Here is a 15,866-nt window from a genome sequence, read left to right on the forward strand (position 1 = left end):
CAGAGAGGATACAAATGAAAGCCCTCTAACAAAGTCAATTATTTCGGCATTAGCTCAGGCGCCACACGACTCTACTTCAACAACCCACCACTGGGCGAGACACCGCCTTCCTTCCCCCGGCCCGGGAACGACAGGGTTAATGACGTCACTTTCAGGGGCCTGTGATACGCGGTTGCCCGACGGATCCTTTCAGGGGCCAAAACTCGCGTGTGGCGCCTATCGATGAGGTCATTGAAGCGGACCAATAGAAATGCCCAATTTCCGTTTTCCTGGCGAATTCCTATCCTTTAACCCCAGCCCCGCTGCGGAAGAAGGAAAAGGCGGGCCCGGGGGCGGCGCAAGTCGAGGAAGCGGAAGAGGCGCCGTGGAGCGTGTCCCCGCGCCGGCCTCGGCCCCACGCCTGCCTGGGCCCCACGTGCGCGGTGAGTGCGGCGGGCTCGGCGGCCGCTCCTGGAGGGGCTCGCTCGCCCCCTGCCCGGTGCTGCAGGGGGACGGTCTCGCCGAGTGGCCAGAGCGGGTACAGGTGCTCACGCCTGTCACCTGCTGGACGGTCTTCCGTGGCCTTTCCCGTTCTGGGAGGTTGGGGGTTGACGGGAGCTTGGCTACTGCTCTTCCTACGGCTTCGACCTCACAGTGCTGGGTTTGTAAAGTCCCGGCCGGTGCTGCCTGCGGTCCGCCTCTCTGTCGTGCGTTTGGCAAACCTCCCCTCCGCCCTGTGCGTGCTGGGTGTCGAGTTTACAATCCTGAATGTTAAGTTGCAAGTTTTCCGCGCTGGGAAGGAAACGAACTGGGGCCTGAGAGGGTAGGGGAATCTGAAGTCTTTAAGCTGAGACCTAAAGCAGGACGAGAGGCAACTCTGAAACCTGGAAGCCCAGGGAAGGCTACTTTAAGCAGAGGCAGTGCCTTGGGCTCAGCTCCTGCGGTGGGAGCTAGGAGTGCAGATAAAGTTAGAGGGGTAGGGCGGTTCTGTGGGCACCACGATGAGTGGTTGGGATTTTATTTCCATACAGTGGGGAAACAGGCCCGTTTCTGTTCTCATCTGTGGGAAAGAGTGGAGACTTCTAAGGATGGAAGGAACGTAGTAGACACAGGTTCTATTTTGGAATTGCATATAATTCCGATTATTACTGAGTATATAAGGAAAGTTTTGATGGTTTGGATTAGGGTGGTGGTAGTGCAGGTGCAAATGGGAGAGTTAGTGGTATTTTCAAAGGGGATTCGAAAGAACTTAGGGAAGGATTGAATATAGCCGACAAGGGAGAGGAAAATGTCAGGGGTAAATCTTGGGTTTCTCCCTGAGCAGTGGAGTGGATGATGTGCCACCGGCTGAGAAGGGGAAGCATAGGATGGGATATGACAGATGAGGATGTAGTTCTTTGACGGTGTTTTGCAGTGGAGATATAGTTTAAAAATTTCATTCTGGACTTATTAAGGGCTAAGTGCTTGTAAGACAGGCAGACAGAGGTGTCAGATAGGCAGTTAGAAATGCAGGAGAAGTTCCTAATGGGGAACAGTTTGGGAGTCCTCAGCATAGAAAGCCGCAGGATTGGATGAGATCACTTAGGGAGAAATGTGGAGAGAGAGGGGAAGACTTGAGAAATGCCACTGTTCAGAGGAGATGTTGACTGTTTACCTCTTTCAAAGTACAGTGCTAATCCTGCTGGGGGGATGGGATCAGTCACCTGTCCTTCCGTGTCCAGGAAATCTCTGCTATTTCATCTCAGAAGGCAAAATTAGGCTCTATGGTTTTGAACACTTTATGTATAATTCAATTATAACACTGAAGTATGCTGTGTTTTAATTGTTTGCTTGTATTCCACCACTTTGAATTTCTTTTTCATGTATTTTTTTGTCAACCTAGTAGCTTTCTAGCACATAGTGTGTTTGTATGCATGGTATGAAGGTATCGTGTGACGTCCTAAGAAGGCCATCGAGGTGTTCCAGAAAGGATTAAGAAGGAGAATCATTTGGGAAAGAAAGGAGGCATGTGGAGGAGAAATTATAAGAAACTGTCATTTAAGCTAGATTCAAAGAATGGGTAGGATTAATATTAATAGAATGGCTTTAAAGTTTGGATCCTGAAAGAGAACAGTGAGGAAGTTTGGCTTCTGTGTGTTGTTGCGATAAGGGTATGTTAGCACTAAACTTTGAGTGGCTTTGAATGCCAGTGTGAGTTTGAAGTGTTTCATGGAGTCAGTGGGAAACTTTTGAAGGTGCTGGAGCAGGAAGAGGGCGCGAAATCGGTGACTTTGTGGAAGATTGATCAGGCAGCTGCGTGTGGTCACAGCAGAGGAGATCGACAGCAAAAAACAATCTGAGTAAGAGATACAGCCTGAATCAGGAATAGAGAGAAGGAAAAAAAAAAGAGGAGACAATTGTGAGGGCTACAGGAATGTGATGGTGGGATAGGATGGTAGAGTCCCCAAGCAGATACATTTTGTTAAGTGAAAGAAGCAAGACTCAACAGGCCGTACACAGTTTGGTTTCATTTATATGGCATTTATATGAAAAGAGGCAAAACTAGAGGGATGGAAAACAGATCAGTGACTGCGTAGGAGAGCCAGGGCAGGGTGATTACAAAAGGCCTCCACTGGGGACTTTTTGGAGTTAGGAAACCGTTCTCTAAGGTACTGTGGTGGAGGAGATGTGACTGCATTTGTCAGAATCAACACTGTACACCAGAGAGTGAACCTGACTGCAGAAGAAAAGAAAGTCAGTCAGCATATCTGGAAATGGAATGCGGACTGCAAAAAATAAATCCAGCTGGTACAAACATATAAAATAACTTCACTCAACAGGGTGGTAGGGGGAATTGACCTAATTAATTTCGAAAAACAGTATTTTGAACTAATATTGTTAGGGAAAAGAAAAAAAGCTGTAACTCAACTCCGGTTGGTCAGTTTGTTTCCCAGAGCCGTACAGTTGCGCTTTCTAAATCTGCTACACAAATCAGTGGTGGATCCTGGGAGGCAAGTTTCTCACTGTCAAGACAAGTTACAAGTAAAGCAAGAAGGGAAGACTAGAGTGAATTAGAGTTGGATACATTAGGAGAAACTTATTTCATAAAGAAATACAGGGTCCTGTGTCCACATAGGTTAGTGTACAGATGCGTATTACCAGCTCTTTCCGGTGGAAATACCCAGAAGCAGTGACAGCAAGCGTACCTAGCACTCAGATCGTACTGTTCTCAGTAAACGGAACCGGGTTCCTTGGAGAAATGGCTGATTTCAGGGGTAGTCGGGGAAAATCGAAGATGAGCTTGGAACTAGTGCTAGAAAGTAAGGACAAGGAAAACAGGACGGGTCATGTCACCAAGACACAGAGCGACCTGGGAGACTTGCCCCTGGCCAAAGCTGGAGCAGTTTGAGCAGCAAAGTCACTGTAGAATTAGGTTCTGCACCAAGTAGCAAAATACATGTGAGACCACACTGATGTAAATAACTGATTGAATAAATAAATGGAGAAGGGACCAACTTCCCCTACAGAAAAATTAAAAATACTAGAGGTAGACATAATGAGAGAAGGAGAAAATCACCATGAAAACACCACAGTAATTGCTGCAGGCAGGATCCGCTGGAGACCACTAAAATCAGAGGGTGACAATTAGGATAACTGCATAATCTCAAAATGTGTCACCCCAAATATTTATCAGTTGCTCTGGTGATTTTAACATACAGATTTTTAACGAAATTCTTTAGGACTCCCTCTGTCCCCTCACCCCCGGAAATGGAGTTTAATGCCCCTCTCCTGGTGTGGGCTGAACTTGGTGACTTGCTTCTAATAAGTATGGAAAGGGAGAGATGGTAACTTCACAGAAAAATCTGGCACTCACTACCTTATCCAAGGGATCAGCGTTAATATCACCAGTACGGGAACTTCATGTCCGTGATGCTCTTCAGAAATGTCCATCACACCAGTCTGATGGTGAGAAAATCTCAGGGAAACCCCAAATGAGTTTTCTGCCAATTGCGTGACCAGTACTATTCAAAAGTGTCTTGGTCATGAGAAAGAAGACCAAGAAACTGTCCCTTGATGACTAAACGCAGTGTATCCTGGAACAGAAGAAGGACTGGCAAAATCCAAAGTTAATAGTACCAAAGTATTGTACTAATGTCATCTCTTGGGGAAGGATGTTAACTAGAGGAAGCTGAAAAGGGTGCTGGAGCTTTCCTTCTGTTTATCTCTCCAAACTCCTCTGTAAAACTAAAATTATTTCAAAATAAACAGTTAAAAAACATGTACAGAGAAAAATCTGTAAATGATTGCGTTTTTAGATGAATGCAAACACAGAAGAACTAAGAAACGCAGGTGTAGTTATGATAAAGCAGCCAAGTGATAAAATGACCCTACAGTTACCAATGACGGAAGGAAAGGGAGTGATTCTGGGGCCATCCATGGTGAAGAATTATAATGGTGAAGCCTACACTAAGCTGCACTTTCCAGAGAGTTCTTTGGAATCTTACTGGTCCCTTGAGATGTTTCAAGGAAAAGTGAGGCAGCTGGGGTTGGAAAATCTTGCATACTTTAGCCTGTGCTTAGTTTTCCAGGTATTTGAGTACCAAATGAAAAGAATCTGAAAAACCTTTCTTTAAAAAGCCTCGTTAATTATTTTCATTTAATTCACTATTTCTCAAATCTGTGCTGTCTTTGAACCCTTCTTTTTTCCTTATACCCACTAATAATCTTGCCAAAATTAGTTGTTCTTGGAAAACTTACAAGTCTTGGAAAATCTTGGAAAATTCTTGTTTTAGAAATACCCAGTATTATCTAGGAATTTCTCAGGTCTTCTTTAGGGGGTCAACTTTAGAACTTTAGAAATCAGTTGAATGTACAACTTTGGAAGGTAGAGAAATAACCCGATGGCATTTGCTCTTGATGTAGTCTCTGCTTTCAGGAGCCTTGGTTAATGGGTTTTCTGTTGTGTGCCCTGTGCATGGTGAGGTCTCTATACTCAGAAGTGACTTGTTAGTTTTCCTCTAAATGAAATATGAAATATTCTAACATAATCTTACTTTGGAAGCCACTCAAAATTACTGGTCACCTCTAAGAAAAATAGCCAATTGAACATTAGAAGTTTTTTGTTTTAGCTACACTGGGTTACATAGGGGACTTGTAGGCAGTCTTTGATTTTCTTTCATTAACTTGAATATTGGTAAGTGCAGCCTATTTTTTGGTCTGGACTTTCTAGGATGGAAACCAAGAAATCAAATGGTGATATCGTTGGTTTCTCATCACAAAGCTGTCCTAGGTTTTAGGAAACACACTGAATCATAGTTAACATAAATAATGGTCTGTTTTTACCCAGAACTGTTGTTGAACTGGTGTCCCCAAATACATCACACATTAGCCAAGGTGTGTGTGTTCTTAGATTTTGTGTTGCTGTCTTGTTTTTTTTCATTTTTAAAATCTTCAAAGCATGGATTGTGCGGTTCCTGGACTCATGGGCCCATGGTGGACGCGGGTGGTTTGTCCTGCATCTATGAAGGCCTGGGACTAAGTGTGACCCTGGTTGATGCCACTTCCTGGCTGAGAACAACCCAGTGATCCTTTTGGGGTTTTGTTTTTGTCTTCCAGAACTGCTATGATGGAAGTTAAAGGGAAAAAAAAATTCACAGGAAAAGGTGCAAAGACATCACAAGAAAAAAACAGAGTTCATAAAAACAATGGTAAGAGAGCCATACCAAACCATGCTTCCTACAGGACGTGGCCCTATAGTTGGAGGGAGTGGGTGGTGGGATGAGGAGGCCTAGAGCGGATGCCCATCTGTTTTTCTGGGTTAGGATTAGGAAAAAGCAGGAGTTACTGTGTCCCAGTTTGCGTGTTCCTCACAAAACTAAGACATTTTAGAAATTGCCGGGATAATCAGAGGATGTTATACTCCCTGGAGACCCCTCATCTTAGCTGGGAATGCCGCTGCCACATTTTCTTTGTTAATTTGCTGTGTTCGCTAAGTTGTACCTGATTAATGCAGACTACTGGTAAACCAGCTTTCACTGTCAGTGGTTCTAATTGTGCAGTCTTTATTATTCCATCAGGTGTCACTATTGCAGAGTGGAAGAGTCAGGGACTCTGTAAATGGCCTAAATGATTCCTAAGGCATCTTCCGTTTTTTTTCTTGAAACAATCGTAGGGCTTAGCTTTTGCAGTTTCCCCCTCATTTGTTAGCTACTTCATTTGCAAGCTGGAATTAGCTAATGATTGTTATCAAATAACTGTACTATAGGCTTTGAGGAAATTTTTCCAAAACTAGCAATTCTGAGAAAAACTAAGGTCTTTAATTTGATATGATATTTAATAAAATAACAACATCCTTAACATTTTTAAAATAAATTAACATCTTTAATTTTAATTTGATATGTGATTTAAAATGGCATTTCTAAGTTTTAGGCATTCATTTTATTCTTAGATTCATTTTTATTGAATAATTGAAAATTATGTATGAAGACTTGAACAAGAAGTCATTAAAGTAGAATACAAGATATATAAATAATAATTTATCTTATTAAGTGATGTTAACATGCTTAAAACAGAAATACACCTGACTGACAATAACAGTTAACCGTAGCATTATGGATAGTTTTTATTATGCATTTCTCTAGTTTGTTGTTTTCCATAGTGAATCTGATTATGATTTTATTATGAATTATGAATCTGATTATGATTTTATAAATCAGAAATTTATTTGAGAGAGAGAGAGAGCGCGCGCACCCACATGCAGGTGGTAGGGGAGGGACGAGGAGTTGCAGAGGAAGAGAGAGAGAATCTTAAGCAGGCTCCACGGCCAGCACGGAGCTGGACCCGGGGCTTGGTCTCATGACCCTGAGAGTGTGGCCCGAGTCAGAATCAAGAGTCAGACACTGACTCAACTGACTGAGTCACCGAGGTGTCCCTAAATCAGGAATTTTAAATTTTGTTTTTGCTTTTTAAAATCCTGTTCTCCATATTTGAGAGTAGGACAAAGTAGGTTTCCCTAAAGAGTGTGTGATTTTGTGTAACAAACACAGCCCAGTAAATAAAAGAAATCTCAGCGCAGGATCACTGAACGGTGATGGTGATTATTGTCCCCAGATTCTGGTTTGTCAAAGACGTTTCCAAGGAAAGCTGGCAAGGAAGGTGGACCTAAAATCACATCTAAGAACTTCGAGAAATGTGCCATAAAACCTGGGAAAAAAGGTGTCAAGCAGTTCAGAAATAAGCAGCAAGGGGATAAAACACCAAAGAACAAGTTCCAGCAGGCAAATAAATTCAACAGGAAGAGAAAATTCCAGACGGACGGTAAAAGTGATGGTAAGCACTGATTCCTGCAACATAGTCTTTGTGGAAGCCTTGCTGTGCCTGAACTGTGCGGTGGGAGGCTCTAGAGGTCTGGGAGAGATGCCCCATTCTTGTTCCTCGCCAGGCAGCATTTGGGGTGGCGAGAATAAGGAAGCCCCAGAAAGCACCTTCCCCGGTCAGAATTGTCTTCTGGTGCCTGGAGTACCTTCCTTCCTAGGCCTTGCTGGACTCTCCGAGCTGTGGAGTTAGCTGAGCTGGAGCGGCTTCGTGCAGTAGAACATCAGTGAAACATCCCTTTCTGGAGGCCAGATTTTATTGGTCGATTGAATAAGTCAGCGAACAAATATTTGAGTTTTCTGTGCATTTTGCCAGGAGATGGGAAAGAAAAATTGTCATGACCCATGGGGTACAGGTGTCACGTCAGCTGGAGCTCTTGGCACGCCATTTTATTTTATTTTATTTTATTTTATTTTAAAGATTTTATTTATTTATTTGACAGAGATCACAAGTAGGCAGAGAGGCAGGCAGAGAGAGAGGGGGAAGCAGGCTCCCCGCTGAGCAGAGAGCCCGATGCGGGGCTCGATCCCAGGACCCCGGGATCATGACCTGAGCCGAAGGCAGAGGCCTTAACCCACTGAGCCACCCAGGCACCCCATTGGCATGGCATTTTAAACACACACACACGTTCTCACGTGAAGACCCGTCATGAGATAGCCCTGGTTCCTTTTCTGTGGGAGCGATGTTCCTGACGTGTCAGGATGGATCTCTGCTTTTATTTTCTCATATTTGCGGGTCGGCACTGGGGGGATTGGATACTGGAGGTCCCTGAAGCTGTCATGTGTACTGCAGCCCGCCGTGGCAGATGTCAGGGCGCCCAGAAGCGGGTGGAATTACGTGAGCTCGGTCAGGGTCAGCCCTTCTGTGCTGTGTGGTACACGATGCCCTGATGCGAACAGGAAATACGCCGTCTGTTCGGGCAGTCTCTGGTTACCACCGGGGAACAGATAAGTAAGGGGAATAATGAAGTACATTGTGGTAAAGCGTATAGCCATTGGAAATTACATTCTTGAGAAATAATTTAGTTTTGTGGAAGAACGCGTACAGTAGAATAATGTTTCAGTGAGGCAGTGAGATTCTGAATTTTTGAAGATTAATATAAAACATACATAGGGAAGTGGCAGGAAGAAAATAAAATGTTACTACTTCTGTGTAGGTTTTGAGATGATAGGGGAATTTTGTTTTTTGCATTTTCTAGGTTTGTTTATAATGCATGTGTTTTCCAATCTAAGGAGGGAGGCGTTTAGAAGGCGGTAATTCCCCAAAGGGTTCCTTGAAGGACACTCAGATAAATAATACCCATTTTATTAAGTTGTTCTTTGTTTGGCCTCAGTGGGTTTTTTGATTCATTTGGTAAGATACTTAGCTTTTGAAGACCAAAAAGCTCTAATGGGAAGATACTGGACTTCCAGAGCATTACTCTGTAGAAAACTGAGAAATTTGGACGGGGTACTGTCATGAGTAAGAGGCAGCAGAGCACGAAGTTTCGGAGTTGTCTCTGGGTTTCAGCCCTGGTTCCACAACTGAGGACTTGTGTGACCATGGACAAGGAACAGAAGCAGCTTCGTAGTGCCTTTGTGAGAAAGAGCATATTAATAGGGTTGTTGTGAGAATTAAATGATAGATAACAACACTCAGGGTACTGAAAATTTTCATACATTTTTCCCTGTTTTAGCTTGGACTGATTTTTGTTTACATTAAGAACTGATTTTGTTGGGGCGCCTGGGTGGCTCAGTGGGTTGAGCCGCTGCCTTCGGCTCAGGTCATGATCTCAGGGTCCTGGGATCGAGTCCCGCATCGGGCTCTCTGCTCAGTGGGGAGCCTGCTTCCCTCTCTCTCTCTCTCTCTGCCTGCCTCTCTGCCTACTTGTGATCTCTCTCTGTCAAATAAATAAATAAAATCTTAAAAAAAAAAAAAAGAACTGATTTTGTTTACGGTAAGAACTGATTATACCTAAAGTCTGAGGACTGTAATGTTTTACAGTAGAATTTTTATTTCACAATTGAAAGGGAAGCTTAACATTTTTCAGTTGCTTTTACAATCCTTTTTTTTTTTTTTTAAGATTTTATTTATTATTTGATAGAGATTACAAGTAGTCAGAGAGGCAGGCAGGGAGAGAGGAGGAAGCAGGCTCCCCGCTGAGCGGAGAGCCTGATGCGGGGCTCGATCCCAGGACCCCAGGGTCATGACCGGAGTCAAAGGCAGAGGCTTTAACCCACTGAGCCACCAAGGTACACTCTATTAAGAGTTGATATGTAGCTGTTGAATGAATAAGTGGTTGTTTTCAACCAAATTTAGAATGTATAAACTGCTCAGAAAAAGAAATAAAAGTCTGAGTTTATAGGGAATGATATTTTTACAGCGAATGTTGGTCCTGATAAGTGATTGCCCTGTGTACCTCATTCGTACTGGTTTGTGGTGTTCAAAATGTTAAATGTAATTTCTATAATGACCAGAATAATTTCTCTAATGACTAGAATCAGTGGCCAAGAAACCTAAATGGGACGACTTCAAAAAGCAGAAGAAAGAACTAAAGCAAAGCAGACAACTCAGTGACAAAACCAACTATGACATTGTTGTTCGGGCGAAACAGATTTGGGAGATCTTACGAAGGTAATGCTACCTCGTGGCATCATTACTACTCCTTGGAGAGCACGGAGGGGTGCTGATGCCCCTCGTAGGTAGTGAGCCGTCCTACCCGGACCTGCACAGCGCTGGCATTATTCAGGGAGCCCTCAGCACTGCGCTAGGCCCATTGGTGTGGGACGTCTGCTCGTGGCAGGAGTGTGCAGAATGATGTGGTTGGGGTCAGACATGCTTATGGAAATGGATGAGCTTTGAATGCTCTCTGACAGAGTTCTGAGAAAAAGGAGGATAGTTTCTTATCTGCTCAGTTTTGAGTTACTTAAGTATTTGGTATCGTGGACATGTTTTATTATTTTCCTTACTTCTGAGGTTCTGGCTGTGAAGATTTAAATTGATGCATAAAATTATACCTTGTGAGATGAGTTCTTGTCTTTGAGAAAATTGCTTTTCTCTGGCTGCTCTGGAATAGTAATTTTAATGTCAGAGGTTTGCTGCCTCCAAAGAGAAAAATCACACCTATGTGGGTGAACGTACGCTGGTAGGGTTTTTTAGTTTCTCCTATTTAAAATAATGTCTTTACTTAAGCTCTGTTTCCCCCTTTATTTTCATTTATAGAAAAGACTGTGACAAAGAAAAGAGAGTGAAATTGATGAGTGATTTGCAGAAGTTGATTCAAGGGAAAATTAAAACTGTAAGTAGGGCAGGCTCACGGTTGCCTGTGTTAACAATCGAAATGGACTCACTGTCAGGAAGGGCTAGGTGACCATTCATGATCCGTGAAGTTGTTTTAAATGTATTTGGCCACAGATTTCAAGTACCTTTTACAATATTGACTAAATAAAAAATTTAATAGTTGGGACCTTATTGCTGGCAAATTAGTAAAATATCAAGTATTTGGCTGTGTCACTTTTTCAAAAATTTACTTACAGTAAATCAGTGTTCTTTAAAGTTGCCTTGAGGAATTTATTAGTTAGAGAGTCTTTCTCTGAACTCCGTATGCTTCCATATGTTCTAAATTGCTGGCTTTTTTGAATATATGATGTTAACAGATGATTACTTCTTTCATCATTGCTTTTATAAACATCATACAGAGATCTTTGAAATACAGATTTGGGAGTTCTAAGCCAATTTTCATTGTTGTTCCTTAATTGTATTTTATAATAAACCTCTGTTGATGCTTGTGTATTTGGGTAAATACTTAGCTGACTATTCACTTGTGAGACAACAGACTTAATAGCTTTGGGGACCCTGGAGGGGTAGCCTTTGCCAGACCACATACATAGGTCTAATCAGATGCTGTTTTGCAGTTTGAAGTCTTGAACTACGCAAGTTCCCAGCAACTGCTTTCTTCTTTATCCAGGAAGAAAAGTCTTTTTAGGCTAGAACGTCTCAGTTCTAGCAGTAGTCTGTTATCCTTGATTTATGAGTATTTTACACTCAGCATCCTTTCCCAGCTACCCTTCGGTTAATACTGCATGGCCTTGGGAGTGAACATGGTGTTTAGATCCTCACTCTGCAGTTTAAAATGTGTGTGCCTTTGGGCAGTGACAACCTCTGTATTGATTACCGTGTGCTAGGGGTTGTGGTAACCATTGCATACTTTGTCTCCTTTAACTTAATGTCTTTGTCCCTGATGGACATTTGATACATCTGGGATTCAGAGAAGTTAAGTTTCATCCCCAGGGATAGTCTGCTCCTTAACTTCTCATAAACTTGCTTTTCTTATCTGTAAAATGGGCATAGCAACAGCACATTCTTTTTTTTTTTAAGATTTTATTTACTTATTTGACAGAGTAGGCAGAGAGGCAGGCAGAGAGAGGGGGAAGCAGGCTCCCTGCTGAGCAGAGAGCCTGATCATGGCTCAATCCCAGGACCCTGAGATCATGACCAGAGCTGAAGGCAGAGGCTTAACCCACTGAGCCACCCAGGCACCCCACAACAGCACATTCTTAAGGTTGCGTTGACATCTAAATGAGGAAAATGTACTTGAAGCATCAGTCCTGGTTATCTAATAAGTGATCAGTATGTACAAAACAGCCATCTTTTTAAAAACTTTGTTTTTAGTTTTATCAAAAATATCTCTATAAACGTCCCTTAAGGAAATTCTTCTGAAATGCATGGTATATATGGTAGGTGGCAAAACGAGAGAGTCATTTTGTACAATTGAAACAAGCATTTCTTCTCCCGCTTGACCTCGGTTTGATTTTATCCGTGAGGACCCTACCCTTTGACTAGCAAGGAGGAATAAGAGCGGTAGCAGTGAGACATTGATACTGTGATAAAGACACCCATCTTCAGAGAGAAGCAGCGTAAAGGCCCAAACTGGTCTTTCCTGCAGATCGCGTTTGCACACGATTCCACCCGCGTGATCCAGTGTTACATTCAGCACGGGACTGAAGAGCAGAGAAAACAGGCGTTTGAAGAACTGCAAGGTATTTCTTTCATGCGGAAGAGTGACTGTGATTATTCAGAAGTCACTGTTTTCTCTTGAAATACCCAAGACTGCCCTGGAAAACAATTCTTACAGAGGGAAAGCCGTGTGTTCTCTGTAGGACCTTTTTTTGTTTTATTTGTTCATTGCGTGGGACAAGTTAAGAGAGTTGTCTGTGTTCCCAGGATTGTGCATTTTGGTAGTTCTTTGCTCCTGGGGGGCTGTAGTGAGGCTAGCAAATCGTTGTAAATGTATTTTGTTTTTCAGATGATTTGGTCCAGTTAAGTAAAGCTAAGTATTCCAGAAATATTGTGAAGAAATTCCTCATGTATGGGTGAGTTGTTTTATTTGTAAAATATATTGTCATTAGTTTTTTAAAGGTGGGGATACCAGTTGTGCATGTGGTCTGGGATCCTAATAATGGCCCTAGGCAGATGCTTGTGATGTTTCTGGGGTGCGTGGTCTTAAAAGCAATTATTGAAGTAATGTGAACGATGGCCTTGCCTTCAGCACGCTTGTGAGTGTATTTTGATGCCCTGGAAGAAGAGGTGACCAGTATTTAGAAGGTGGAGGGCTGGGAGGGGGAACGGGAGGAGAATCAGTGGGGTTAGGGTTAGAAAATGTCAAGACAGGAGGGTTTCCTGTCCTGAATTCTTTTTTTGAGCTTAAGGTGCCATAATGTGCTCGCCAATAGTGAACAAAATTTCCAAGTATTTCCAGCTATAATTGAACAGTGTTTACAGGGAAGGGACACCAGGCACCTACTGTGTGCCAGTCCCAGTGCCCTGTGCGCCTGAGGTCACTCGGCCCTCACCTCGGCCGCATTCTTTGTGTTCTGTGACCGAAGAAGCCGCATCTCAGAGAATTCCAGAAGCTTGCTCAGGATCCCTCAGCTGCCCGGCAGAGTCAGATCTCAGACGTCAGTAGCCGGCTGGCTGCCGAGGAAGCCGGCAGGCTGGAGGTGGCCTTCTCCCCTGCGTTTCTCTGGGGCCCACCACCCGGTATTCTGATGGGTCGGGCTCTGGGCAGTTAGGATTTGTTGCTGCCCGGCTTTCTTCTCCTGTCGCTGAGCTTTTCCCACCGTTGCATTGGGCTTAGGAGTAAGCCACAGATCGCAGCGATCGTGAGCAGTTTTAAAGGCCACGTGAGGAAGATGCTGCGGCACGCGGAGGCGTCCGCCATCGTGGAGTACGCCTACAATGACAAAGCCATCTTGGAGCAGAGGAACATGCTGGCCGAGGAGCTCTACGGCAACACGTTTCAGCTTTACAAGGTGACATCCCAAGACGTTCTGTGAGCACTCGCTCTTTCTCTGTGTGCTCTGCCTGACTCTGCAGTGCCCTGTTCTCAGAAAAGTAGTTTAGCTCTGGCTGGCCCGTTAAGACACTGTCTCCCACCCTTTGTTCTCTTAGATGGTTTTGTCTCTGGTGTGATGAGCCAAGTGATCAGACAGATTTCTCCTCCTCCCAGAGCACTATCTCTAAATCCCCTTTAAATTAAACTACACTGTTACTCCCTCCGAAGTGCTCTGTGTGGTGCTTCGGTACATCCGTTTTCTGACAGACTGAGGGGACGACTCTTAATAGGTAGCAAAGCTTTGTACCGGCCCCCGGCTCTGGCCGAGGTGCCTCAGGCTCCCCATCGCTGCCTTCCGTGTGTCTTCATGGCATGGACTGTCCTTCTCTAGGTTGTATCGAAGGAGGAAAGGGAGCAGAGAGAACCAGCCTTGGATATAGTACAGAGATTGAATCAGGAAGGGAACTAGGACAGTTAAAGGGTCTGTTTCAGACCCTTCGACATAAACACACCCATCTGTCTCCAGGGATACGGATTATTTCCTGGCTTGCCTCCCCTAGTCAGGTTCAGCTCCTGGTTTGAACTGAGTGCTTTACTGCTTTTGTGACTGTCACAGTAGGAATATCCACCTAATTACAAAGCGTATGGTGGCAAGAATTTGTGAGCTGACTACTTGATCTTATGATTAAGCACGTGCTAGCACCTGTCGACTAGTCGAATTGGTAGGCTGTTTGGGCTGGCTCTTTAAATACATAGATGGGTGTATAGAGTAAAAATCAGACAATCGAGTTACTCCATGAGTGTATCTACAGCAGGGCTTTCATTATATAAATAGGGGAAATCTAAAATTTATATTAAGTTTATTTGAAATAATTATGTCGAAGAAGCTTAATTAAACTTAGAGGGGTTTGATTTTTCTCGTTGTAGTCAGCAGATCATCCAACCTTGGATAAAGTATTAGAGGTACAGCCAGAAAAACTACAGCTCATCATGGATGAAATGAAGCAGATTCTAACTCCAATGGCCCAAAAGTAAGAAAGCTGGTTTTGTCTTTTCTTAGCATTTGAAAGAAGGAAATGTTATATAACCCTCGCATAGAAAAGGTAGATGGTTTCCCAGTAGATTGTGCTACTTACATTGGAGCGTGAAGCTTAGATGCTCAGGCGTGTGGCCTTCTTAGCATTTGCACTGTAATGGAGTGGGTAAGATGTAGCCTTTGGGACCCAAACTGCCCAGGTGGGAATCCTGGTGCCCCCCTCACTTACCAGCTATGTGACCGCCGGGCGACGTAACCTCAGCTTCCGCATCTCTAAGATTGGGATAATAGTGGTACATGTTCCATGGAAGTTTATGAAGATTAAAAGGGTTAATGTTTCCAAAACACTCAGAAACAGTGCTTTGCCCATAAAGGCAACCGGTGTCTGCTGGCTACTGAGATGGTCCGTGTCAGCTTGACATCTTCGTGCTGTGGTGGTCCGCCTCCACTGTACGTCTGTATCCCGCAAGCGTCACACGGGGAAGCTTGTGTCAGTTCAGGCTTGTTGCGGTTGCTGGTGCTGTTTCGTTCTGCTCACGTTTTAATTGGGCTAAAATTATTTTATGAAGCTACGCATTGTGAAGGGTCCTTGACAGAAAGAAAATAACCGTAAAAAAGCCGGTGCACGTACGGATTTCTAATCAGATGTCCGTTGTTGGGTCAGAGCATAGACATCCTTACTGAAGATGGTAGAGTGTACTTGGAATGGTGATAAGTCTTAGCTGACTAGATACTAGGAATTTGTATGCTGGTTTCGATTGTAGAGGCTACTAAAAGACTTAGAGTCTGGAAGGTGGTTTTTTTTCTTAATTCCTAGTATATTGCTGAAGGATGTATTCTGTCTGATGTCGTTACATTTGCTAAACCATTTCATTGGCTTTGATTATTTTAGGACAGCTGAGGCTGCCTTAGTCTCTGTTACTGTATGTAGTGCTAGATCTGACACAGTCTGTCTTCCCTTTTCTCTCTTTTCAGGGAAGCTGTGATTAAGCACTCATTGGTGCACAAAGTATTCCTGGACTTTTTCACCTATGCGCCCCCAAAGCTAAGATCAGTAAGTTCTTGCTGTTGGTTTTTAAAGCAAACATAGAGGAAGAGCCATGTTAAAATGTAAAACGCTGCTTTGAAAATTTTGGAAATTTTAAATAGTTGTTTATTTATTTATTTGGGAGAGACAGAGGGAGG

The 15,866-nt window shown here is 43.5% G+C and overlaps 1 protein-coding gene across 4 annotated transcripts in view; it reads left to right on the top strand.

The window, feature by feature from the left end:
- The first annotated feature begins 226 nt into the window (after positions 1–226).
- The window catches only part of PUM3 (pumilio RNA binding family member 3), a 47,417-nt gene continuing 31,777 nt past the window's right edge, over positions 227–15,866 (top strand). Inside the window, exons 1-10 of one of the 4 annotated variants that reach the window (XM_080820603.1) lie at positions 227–422; positions 5,575–5,666; positions 7,069–7,287; positions 9,810–9,945; positions 10,534–10,609; positions 12,257–12,350; positions 12,617–12,683; positions 13,448–13,622; positions 14,573–14,676; positions 15,657–15,735. In XM_080820603.1, coding sequence (XP_080676729.1) covers positions 5,582–5,666; positions 7,069–7,287; positions 9,810–9,945; positions 10,534–10,609; positions 12,257–12,350; positions 12,617–12,683; positions 13,448–13,622; positions 14,573–14,676; positions 15,657–15,735 — 1,035 coding nt within the window. In that variant the 5' untranslated portion in view covers positions 227–422; positions 5,575–5,581. Of the gene's footprint in view, positions 716–5,574; positions 5,667–7,068; positions 7,288–9,809; positions 9,946–10,533; positions 10,610–12,256; positions 12,351–12,616; positions 12,684–13,447; positions 13,623–14,572; positions 14,677–15,656; positions 15,736–15,866 lie in introns of all 4 variants that reach the window. The other 3 variants (XM_080820604.1, XM_080820601.1, XM_080820602.1) reach the window with 3 other exon arrangements.

The sequence above is a fragment of the Martes martes genome, assembly GCF_963455335.1.
Source record: "Martes martes genome assembly, chromosome: 12".
NCBI lineage: Eukaryota > Metazoa > Chordata > Mammalia > Carnivora > Mustelidae > Martes > Martes martes.